The sequence below is a fragment of the Malus domestica genome, chromosome 15 (assembly GCF_042453785.1).
Source record: "Malus domestica chromosome 15, GDT2T_hap1".
Lineage (NCBI taxonomy): Eukaryota > Viridiplantae > Streptophyta > Magnoliopsida > Rosales > Rosaceae > Malus > Malus domestica.
In genome coordinates, this window is record NC_091675.1 from 6925184 (window position 1) to 6936097 (window position 10914).

The following is a 10914-nucleotide window of genomic DNA, read 5'->3' on the forward strand; positions in this document are numbered from 1 at the left end:
TTTGAAAACTCATTGAAGACAATTTTAAATGTATTATGTATATTAACTTCTACATTTTTAATATGACATGATTAGACTTAAAATGTATAATTAGGGTTGGTGATTAGATAATCATTGACATTGACACAACAGAGTAAAAAAAACCAAATGGGAAATTTCATTCATGAGTTATATATCTGAAGATAGGGTCAAAGAATCAAAATATAATACTTTTCAATGAACCTTCATTGGCTCTATCAGTGGATGTAACCAATCTATGTATTCTAATATGGGAATACAAATAATTTTGCTTAAGGGAGTAGTTTGATGGACATGCTATAACATGCATTGATTAATGTATTTTGCATTTATTTTCACAGTTCATCTCTATACACGTGGACTTGAACAATTTTGTCCCCTATTCTTCAAACACTAACGACTCGTTTGGAAATACTTTTAAAATGACTGAAAACGCTTTTGATAAAATATTTTCCAAATCAATCCTTAGTAAAAATTCAAGTAGATCCTAAAATAGTACTTAAAGTACGACCTGCAAGCTGATTTTTCTTTCATTTTGAAACCCAAAATCAATAATTTCATCAACATAGGCCGAGGAACTATAGCCCAGCATAGGCCTTGGCCTACCCTCACTCTTCTATCTTTCTATATAATTTAGTATTATACTTCTTTTTGTGTGGTAAACTTAGTATTATGATTCTTTTAATTTACAAAAAAAAAAAACTTTTAAATTTTATTCACCAATAGTTAAAAACAAGAGTTCTCTTTTTCCTTTCCAATTCCAATGGGACTCATCTTAAATTAAATTTAACATCTTATTTTATAAACATATCAATTGATCCTAAAATCATATATACTAAAACTCAGTTTCCCCCGACACTGTTCACCAGCAGTGAAAGGGCGAAACTGCCCTCGGATTCTTCTTTGCTTGCTGTTGTCTTTTGCTATTTTGTGCAGTGAAAAGTCTGTTTTGGCCCTCATGGCCACGCGTCTGTCATCGTTCAGTTTATGCGTCGAATAGGTTTTCGTTGGTTTACCATTTGCTTTGCCTTTTGTGTGTCGGCAATCTCTGCTTCTCTCCATCTTCGTCTCGCCTTCCTTTCGTCTGTAATCCTGTGCTTTTCGTTTTGCAAAATATTCATCGCAAAGATCGTCGTGTTCTTTTTTTTTGGGGAGTTTGTTTGGGTTCTCTGTTTTGAGACAAGTTCTGCATCTCTGTAAATCGTTTCTCCCCAATTGTCACCGGCTTTCCGACCAATTTTTGGTGCGGTCTGGGTGCGATCTTTGTTCAGATTATAGTAAAAAAAAAAATTATTTAACTCAGGTAAGTTCTGCAACCCTTATATGAGAGTTGTTATTTCGAATTTGCATTGATTTGAACGAAACCCTAACAATTTGATTTTATGCTGAGTTGTGGCAGTTTGTCGAGGCTTTGTTGGCTAAGAGCGGATTTTGCATTTGGTTTACTCCGCTGATAAATCTGAGATTTAAAAGGAGCTTGAAGGCTACTGTTGGTTTGGGTATGTATTCCCTGCTTTCGTTCCTTCCTAATTGTATATGGATTTCCTATTTAAATGAAGCAGGGAACTAATCGATTAATGCATGTTTTAATTCCATTATTCCTGATGTTTTAACAGCTTTGTGATAAGGGAGGTTGTGCCGTGGTAACATGGCTCAAATAAAAGCAGAAACCATCATGTCCATGAACTGGACGAACAGTTTGTGCCCCAAATATAAAGTTTGTTTTTTTTTCCTTATGTGTCTTTGCAGTGTGCCTGCAGCGGGTATGGGACTGTATTCGTCGACAGTGTGTCGTGTTAAAGTAACAGGGTTGAGTCATCTGTGGAGATCTAGATTTGGCATAACACCATGTGGATTAAATTGTAGAGAGAGATAGTAAATGATGTTTTCTTTTTTTTTTTTTGGTTTCGGTCCATTACATTTGATTTAAAACAAACCGGGAGACAATTGATGCACAGTGATATAGGGTGCTTAAATTGGACTTTGAAACACACATCTTTTGTTACCCCAATTGATAGATAGGTATATAAATCTAACTGATTTAAACTGCTGTCGTTACTTGAGCTTCGTGTGTGCATTATTGGTGTAAATTTTGAAAGATGAAGTAATATATATGTAATTATTTATGGAGTCTTTTCTCTTTGGATTTTTTGATTGGATTGCTTAGGTGATAAATTGGACAAAGAATGATGAAACTGAAGGGTACAATTCGTTTAGTTTCAACTAAACATTTATATTTAAGCCTCTTTGCTTTGTCAGGATTAAATGGAATGAGATGTGATCTGTCTTTCTCTAAAATGTGAATTCGTTGGTCGTAAATGAGGTTATGGTGTGAAAGAAATTGGAAAAGTAAAGAGCCAATGGAAAATGAGGTTAAAGATATACAATCAATAATAGTGATTAATAGATTTATATGAGTGCTTATTAAGCTTGGTTAGCCGAGCGTTTTCATTTGTTGGGATTTACTTTGGTAGTTTCATGTTAATTGTATTCTTTTTAATGGTTGGCTAAGTAAGATAACCAAGCGTATCCACTTTGTTGCTGCTCTCTATATCTAATTCACTTAATATTTTTTTAATTAATTATGTTTGTGCTGAGTACGACCTTTTTTTTTATGTTTGTGCTGAGTAAAAATGCTTATACAAATTTGGTGTCGTCTTGAATACAAATATGTGACTAAGGCTGATTTTTTTATTTTTTTGCAGCCTTTGAAAAATCTTGGTTAGTACGGAATTCAAGCTATTTATTCTTGGTTTCCAAAGCGCTCTATCCTCAAGGTAACCAATCAAACCCCCGCTATTATTTGTGAAAAGTTTACATATGCGCTTTTCGTTTTTTACAGTTCAAATCAATCTGAGTTCTAATACTTATGCTTGCAAGTTGCAATAGAGAAACCATGCTTTATTTTTTATGAATTTCATGTGTTGTACAATGGTATTTATGAAATGCAATTAACTTTTTGCAGCCAAAGATAAGCAAAGATTTTCTGTTTTTTTACAGGATTTGAAAAACAGTTAGCTATCCTGGTTTTTGAGCTATTTGTTTCTAGCTTCCAAGACGCTTTGCACTCAAAGTAAGTAATTTAAATTTTGGAATTATCTAATAGAAACTTTAATTATACAGTTTTTGTTTAATTTTTTTATAATTCAAATCAAGTTTGGTTTACTGTTTGTATTTGATTTGAGCTATATTGCTTTTGCACATATTTCATGTCTTGATTAATTTTTTATTTATTGCTCTTTTCTTGAAATTTGTTTTGCAGTCGTTTGTTTTTCAAATAGGTGAAACAGTTTGTTTCCATCATGTCTAAAAAGTCTATAAATGGTCAATCAAATGATGCTACAAAGCGAAACCAAAACATCACTAATAGCGAATATAATACACTGTTTGAGCTTGATCAGCGGCCAAAAAAAGTGTGTAGAATCAATCGTATGCATAATTCTGAAGATGTTTACTCTAGAACTAACACATTTGTTCTTCAAAATTCGTCGGTTGAATATCAGTGCTCCACCAGCAGATCTTCTGCTGACCACTGTGACATTGCATCTGTTAATGAAAGTGAAATGCTAGATGTGACCCCTCTTAAAAAGAAATTGTGCAGAGATGATCAAAAAGGGAAAAACGTTGTTAGTTTCTCAAATAATGATCAAAACACAGTTGAAAAAACCTCTGATGCTGACAATTGTACTCCTATGAATAAGGGCCAAGCCTTTTTCCAAAAAAATAGAAACGGTACGTTTTAAATTTTGAACAATAATTTTTTATTTTAGGTTTTAACTTTAAGATTTAGTTAATTACATATTGTGATTATATTTGACTTTCATTTTTTTTTCTCTGCATATGTTTTTTTGTAGGGGTTACGAAAGATTATGCGGACTTGGGTGATAAAAGTTATAAATGTGTTTTCTGCGGTGCATATTTTTGGTTAAAAGAGTCTCTTAAACAAAGCAGGAAAAAAAATCAACCAATTTTCACTGTTTGTTGCCAACAAGGAAAAATTATATTTCCAGCTCCAAAACCAACACCGACTTTTCTAAATTGCTTACTTGATCCAAATGGACGTCAAAAGAGTTTATCATTTCGAAAAAATATTAGAGCTTACAACTCTATGTTCTCATTTACTTCGATGGGAGCAAAAATTGATCACTCAATTAATGACGGATCAAGTCCTTACATTTTTAAAATTAGTGGTCAAGTTTGTCATTTGATGGGATCCCTTTTGCCTACTGATAACGAGCCTCCAAAATTTGCTCAGTTGTATGTTTATGATACATATAATGAAGTACAAAATCGTCTAAGAGCTTTTAATTCTCAAGGAAACAATCGAAACCTTGATTCATCAATTGTTCAAGAGTTGATCAAAATATTTGATGAATGCAATCAGTTGGTTAAATTTTTCCGAACAGCTAGAGATAAATTTGAAACTGATGGTCTCATAAATTTAACAATGACTTTATTAGGCAGGCAACCAAGAGATAGCAAACAATATGATCAACCAGCAAGTGATGAAATAGGCGGTTTAATAGTTGGTGATATAGGTTTGTCTGACTCTAATAAAGATATCATTATAGACTGTAAAAACGAAGGATTAAAGCGTGTGACAAAATTGAATCCAAAATTTATGGCTCTTCAGTATCCTATTCTTTTTCCGTACGGTGAAGATGGATATAGGCTAGATTTAAAATGGAATGAAAATTATAAAGGCCCCAAAACAAAAAGACAGAGAGTACCTATGAGAGCTTATATAGCTTATCAAATTCAAGAAAGAGAGATGTGCTTAACTACATTGTTAAAAGGAGGTAGACTTTTTCAACAATATTTGGTTGATTCTTATGCAACACTTGAAGAAGATAGATTATATTACATTAAACAAAATCAAAAAAATTTGAGAAGTGAAATTTACAAGGGAATATATGATGCAATGTCAAGAGGTGATAACGATGCTAACAATTTAGGACAAAAAATTGTGTTGCTTGCTTCGTATATAGGAAGTCCTAGATATATGATTAACAATTACCAAGATGCTATGGCAATTTGTAGAGAATATGGTCATCCTGATTTGTTCATAACATTTACCTGCAATGTAAAGTGGCCAGAAATTATTAGAGAATTTGAAAAAAAACCGGGTTTCAAACCTGAAGACAGGCCTGATATAATTTCTAGAATATTTAAAATGAAACTTAATGATATGCTTGATTTTATCAAGTCTGGAAGGCCCTTCGGTCAGGTTGAAGCAAGTAAGTTCTAAAAACTTATTTTTCGTTATTATCTTTATCTTATTCACATTTTTTTGTACATCAACCTAACCTTTTTCTTTTTTCTGTTTTTGTTTGTTTTGTTTTGATTCTTTTTATAAACAGATGTTTGTACAATTGAGTTTCAAAAAAGAGGTTTGCCTCATTCTCATATGTTAATATGGTTGAAATCAAATTTTAAGTGCTATACTGCATCAGATATAGATTCCATCATTTCAGCTGAGTTGCCAAACAAATTTGTGAATCCTCAACTTTATGAAATCGTTAATCAATTTATGATTCATGGTCCATGTGGTTATCTCAATCAAAACTGTTCTTGCATGAGGGAAAATAAATGTTCCAAAAACTTTCCTAAGCCATTTAAAAATGAAACTGTTTTTGAACCCAATGGTTTTCCTGTTTATAGGCGTCGTGATGATGATACAAAATTTGTTATAAAAAATGGAGTCAAAATTGATAACAGTTTTGTGGTTCCTTATAATCCTGAATTGCTTTTAAGATATAATGCTCATATAAACGTTGAAATTTGTTGTCAATCAACGCTTATAAAATATTTGTTCAAGTATGTAACCAAAGGTTCAGATAGAGCACGGTTAGTCTTACAACAACATCCAAATGATGAAATATTAACTTATCTAAATTGTAGATATATATCACCTTATGAAGCTGTTTGGAGATTGTTTGAGTATTCCATACATCATAGAGAACCTTCTGTAGAGCGATTACCAGTACATTTACCATTAGAGCAAAATATTGTTTTCAGTGGTGATCAATCATTGCAATCAATTATCAATCAGAATGCTTCTGACCATACAATGTTAACAAATTGGTTTGAAGCTAACAAAATTTATAATGAAGCACGTTCACTGACTTATGCACAGTTTCCATCAAAATTTTTATACGATACACGGAAAAAAATTTGGCAACCAAGGAAACAAAGAGGTTCAATAGGTAGAATAGCATATGTACATCCTGCATCTGATGAGTATCATTTACCTATGCCTGATGCAAATAGAATGTTGGAAATTAAAAATAAACTTTTAAGAGAAGAATTAAATTTTGATTGTGAAGAATTGTCAAAAAAACAAGCAATTTTAAAATTGCAACTTAATCAAGATCAAAAACATATATATGATTCTGTTATAGACACTGTAAATAACAAAAAGCAAGGCCTATTTTTTGTCTATGGTCATGGGGGTACAGGAAAAACCTTTTTATGGGATGCTATCATAAGTAGGCTTAGATCCGAAGGAAAAATCGTTTTAGCAGTTGCATCATCAGGAATAGCATCGTTATTATTACCAGGTGGTAGAACAGCTCATTCCAGATTTAAAACACCTTTGGTTATTACTGAGTCTTCAATTTGTGCAATAAAAAAGAAAACACATCTTGCTACATTAATTGAAAAAACAGATTTAATTATATGGGATGAAGCACCTATGAACCATAAACATTGTTTTGAAGCTTTGGATAAATCGCTTTCTGATCTTTTGTCACATTTACATGGTACAGAAAATATTCCTTTTGGTGGTAAACCTGTTTTATTGGGTGGTGATTTTCGACAAATATTACCTGTTATACCTGGAGGAACCAAAGAAGATATAATAAATGCTTCTTTAAATAGTTCTTATTTGTGGTCACATTTTAAAAATTTTCATTTAAAAGAGAATATGAGATTATCAAGAAATGGAATAAGCATTGAAGAAAAGAAAAAAATCAGTGATTTCGCAAAGTGGATTTTACAAATAGGAGATGGAAAAATTAGTGATATAAGTAATGAAAATAATTTGGACGATAAGGACACATCTTTGGTTAGAATATCTGAAGATTTATTGATTCATTCTTCTGGAAATCCAATTTCTTCAATCTTTATTGCAACTTATCCCAATTTTGAAGTTCTTTTTAACAATTTTGATTATTTAAGGGAGTGTGCTATCATAACACCTCGAAATACAACTGTTACAGACATAAACAATCATATAATTGATTTGTTACCTGGAGAACAACATGTGTTTCTGAGTTATGATTCTTTATGTTCTTCTAGCGGGAATATTGAAAATTTAGAGACATCATATCCTATTGAATTTTTGAATAAACTAGATTTCAATGGTTTACCTACACATAACTTGACTTTGAAAATAGGAATGCCAGTTATGTTATTACGAAATTTGAATCAATCTTTGGGTTTGTGTAATGGAACTAGATTAATTATTACTCAGTTATTTCATAGAATTATTGAAGCCAAAATACTTGCTGGACATAATACTGGTTACAAAGTTTTCATACCAAGAATCACTCTTACAGCAACTGAGAGCAAGTGGCCTTTTATTTTTAAAAGGCGACAATTCCCGATTAGACCATGTTATGCAATGACTATTAACAAAAGTCAAGGTCAATCTTTGAAACGTGTTGGTTTATATCTTCCGGAACCAGTTTTCACTCATGGTCAATTATATGTTGCATTATCTAGAGTGACATCAAAAGAAGGTCTAAAAATTTTAATAGCAGATGGAGAAAACAATATAAAAAATTATACTACTAATATAGTATTTAAAGATGTTCTCCAAAATTTGCAATCAAATTTTTAATTTAATTTTTTCATATCCAAGTGGTAATATATTTATCCAGTGCAATTCATACAACTATAAAATGATGTTTACTTTTAGTTTTGAATTCACTGTGAATAGTTATACTTATTTGTCTTTTGTACATGCAGAATAAACAATGTCAACAGTACAAGGACAACATAGAAAACATGCTTTAAATCAGGTCACTTTTGTTGCTACTCTTTATTTTATTTTGCCAATGTTAAAAATTGTTTTGTTTTATTCCAATCTGATAATATGTTAAAACAATTTGCATCTGTATATAATTACTATTTATGTATTGCACCATTTTCTTAATGCTCTCGAATATTCTTTCTAGCTTTGTCACAACCCTTGAAATAGTTTATCACTCAGGTGTATAGTTTGAAGCTTTTCTTTTACATTTTTTTATTTAAAAACTTATTTTTTATGTGGTGCAAATATTGCCTTTCTTATGTTGTATATGGCAGATCAATAACAAACACCCTGTTTGGTTCTAATTTTTGGACAATTTAGTATTACTACAGAGATAATCCAGACAAGAAACTGTTAACTCTAATTTATATAAATAGATGTATCAAATTTGTTTTGTGTGGCAAAGATCATATCTGTTTGGTTAATGAAACGAGTATTTCAGCTTTTCTTAATTGAGTGGAGTGTATTGCAGGTCATCAGGCTCCTTTTGCTTTCAAAGTTTTTGAACCCAACTGAACTCAGTTTGCTCAATCGCTGTTGCATGTTAGTGATGTATGATTTTCTTTTTGCACAATGATCATCAAAAACTGAATTTGACTTATTTGATTTTGGGTTTTGGTTGTTCCTGTTGCTAAAATTTTGTGTTTCTTTTTACCAGTTCTTTTTTGCAGTGAAATCATCGCTGCCACCTAACAAACCTAGCTGCTATAATATCGATTTCTATTGTCGGAGGGAGGTAAAGTTACTATCTTACTTTATAAAGTGTTGGATTTTTTTTTTTTTTTTGGTATTCTTTGGCTTTTTTCTTTGTTTCTTTAACTTCTCTAAAATTTTGTTGGTGTAATTGTTCATTTTTTTTTACTCTGGCTCCGTAGAATAGTGTGTCATGTTGAAGCACACTGATTTCATTATTGGTTTTAGTTATTTGTTATCTTTTTTTGTTCTGTTTTCACACCGTTTCATACAAAATGTTTAATTGCTGACTCATTCCTCTTTGATGCCGTGTTAAATTGTTCTATAACTAAATGATCCAATAATTTTATATCTAATTATCTTTTCTTTAACAAGATAAACAAACTCAGACACTATTAAGGTTGCTCTATGTCTACTGTTTGCTGGACACGTAGTGATAATATTGGTCCAGTGTAAATTTTATTCTTACACCAGTCTTAATACTCATTGAGAAAACAGTTTGGTGATAATCTGAGTATTAAATAGGCAGATACAGGTTTGGATTCATACAGTTTTGGAATGATTACTGTTTTGGTATCAATTTGAATTATCGTTTTTGTTTTCTATTTGATCAATTCATGATTTCTTTGGTTGATAAAAGAATGAAAGAAAAGAAAATACAAAATTTTATCAGTCGTTATTGTGAACACGGAAAATTCCTGAAACGAAAGAGACAAGAACGAACGTGCACAAACAAATATTTGTATTTGATGATTTTGGGTTACAATCTCTCTCTATTTTGATCCTCTGATTCGATCTCCGTAAGGTGTTGATTTGTGGGATGTGCGATTGATCCAAGGGCCGTCGAGGCTTGATCTTGGATGAACGAGGATGAACGGATCTTCGAGGGCTTTTGAGCTTGATCTTGAAGAATGGTGATTGACGGATCTTCAAGGGCTTTTGGGCTTGATCTTGAAGAACAGTGATGAACGGATTTCCGAGGGCTTTTGGGCTTGAACTCGAAGAACAGTGACGAACGGATCTTCGAGAGCTTTTGGGCTTGAACGGATCTTCGAGGGCTTTTGGGCTTGATCTCGAAGAACAGTGATGAACGATGAACGCTTTCTTCAAGGGCCGTCAGGGCTTGGGCTTGATGAACAGCGGATGAGCGGATTTGTTGATGTTGTCGATCCAAAGGGGCCGTTGGGGCTTGATCCTTGAGGATGAACAGTTGATGAACGATGAACGCTTTCTTCAAGGGGCCGTTGAGGCTTGGGCTTGAAGGTGGATGATTGTTGATCCAAGGGCCGTCGGGCTTGATCTTGGAAGAACGATGAACGAAGAACGAAGAAGGCTTTCTTGATTCTTCGGGAACCTGGATGCTTGAGAACTTCGGAGTTTCAGAGCTTCAGAGCTTCACGAGTTTTTGCCTAATGATTTTGGTTCCCTCCTTTAAATGAATGAAATTGGCATGTATTTATAGAATTTTCCAAGGCCTAATTTTGAATATAATATTCCAGATGAAATAAGTCGTTTCTGCCAGGTGTTGACATGTGTCCTATTTGATGACTTTTCCAACTCATTTCAATTTTCGTTGAGTCACACGCTACGTGTAAAATTTATGTAATACATGAGCGTTGAAACTTTGATTTATCGGTCAACATTTATTTACCGAAATTTCGATGTCTACAAATGCCCCCACTTCAAGTCGCGTCGTGTACATGTGTTTGTCGCGTGTAGGAGATGCGTTTTGAAGTCCCTTACTGTAGACGTCGATCCAAGGGTCGTCGAGGCTTGATCTTGAATTGGGCTGGAGATTTCTTCAAGGGCCGTTTGAGGCTTGATCTTGAATTGGGCTTGAGATTTCTTCAAGGGCCGTTGAGGCTTGTTCTTGAATTTTTTGTTTGAAATTTCTTCGAGGGCCGTCGAGGCTTGATCTTGAAGGTTGAAATTGGACCACAAGGAGCTTCATGTGGTAGATGATCTTTGGCTTTGGTAGTGGGTGAATCGACACGTATTTTGTTGCGCTTTGTTGACTTTCCACAGCTTTGATCTTGAACTGGGTTGAAGGATTTTCTAGATTCCTCCAATTGTTGATTTTCCACAGCTTATTCTTGAACTAGGTTTTGATTCAAGGGTGGTAGACACTTAATCTTGAATCGGACTTGTGATTTCTTCCAGGGCCGTCG

General features: G+C 33.1%; 1 protein-coding gene across 3 annotated transcripts; it reads left to right on the top strand.

Moving 5' to 3' along the window:
• The first annotated feature begins 850 nt into the window (after nt 1-850).
• Nucleotides 851-10386, top strand: LOC108169539 (uncharacterized). 3 transcript variants are annotated; one of them, XM_070813213.1, is made up of 11 exons: nt 851-1321; nt 1418-1517; nt 2724-2795; nt 3019-3091; nt 3281-3750; nt 3873-5255; nt 5379-5408; nt 7990-8042; nt 8526-8605; nt 8712-8789; nt 9552-10386. In XM_070813213.1, the coding sequence occupies exons 5-8, from the start codon at nt 3321-3323 to the stop codon at nt 7992-7994; spliced, it is 1848 nt and encodes a 615-aa protein (XP_070669314.1). In that variant the 5' UTR covers nt 851-1321; nt 1418-1517; nt 2724-2795; nt 3019-3091; nt 3281-3320; the 3' UTR covers nt 7995-8042; nt 8526-8605; nt 8712-8789; nt 9552-10386. The 3 variants fall into 3 exon arrangements, with proteins under 3 accessions (XP_070669314.1, XP_070669315.1, XP_070669316.1); XM_070813214.1 differs by having other exon boundaries at nt 8526-8596; XM_070813215.1 differs by having other exon boundaries at nt 3522-3750.
• Nucleotides 10387-10914: the final 528 nt, after the last annotated feature.

What these genes read in the sequence shown, in the direction of transcription:
- LOC108169539 (XM_070813213.1), top strand. Translation starts at nt 3,321, where the DNA reads ATGTCTAAAAAGTCTATAAATGGTCAATCAAATGATGCTACAAAGCGA. An exon ending in TTTCCAAAAAAATAGAAACG is followed by an intron (nt 3,751 to 3,872) that starts GTACGTTTTAAA and finishes GTTTTTTTGTAG; the next exon opens with GGGTTACGAAAGATTATGCG. An exon ending in CTTCGGTCAGGTTGAAGCAA is followed by an intron (nt 5,256 to 5,378) that starts GTAAGTTCTAAA and finishes TTTTATAAACAG; the next exon opens with ATGTTTGTACAATTGAGTTT.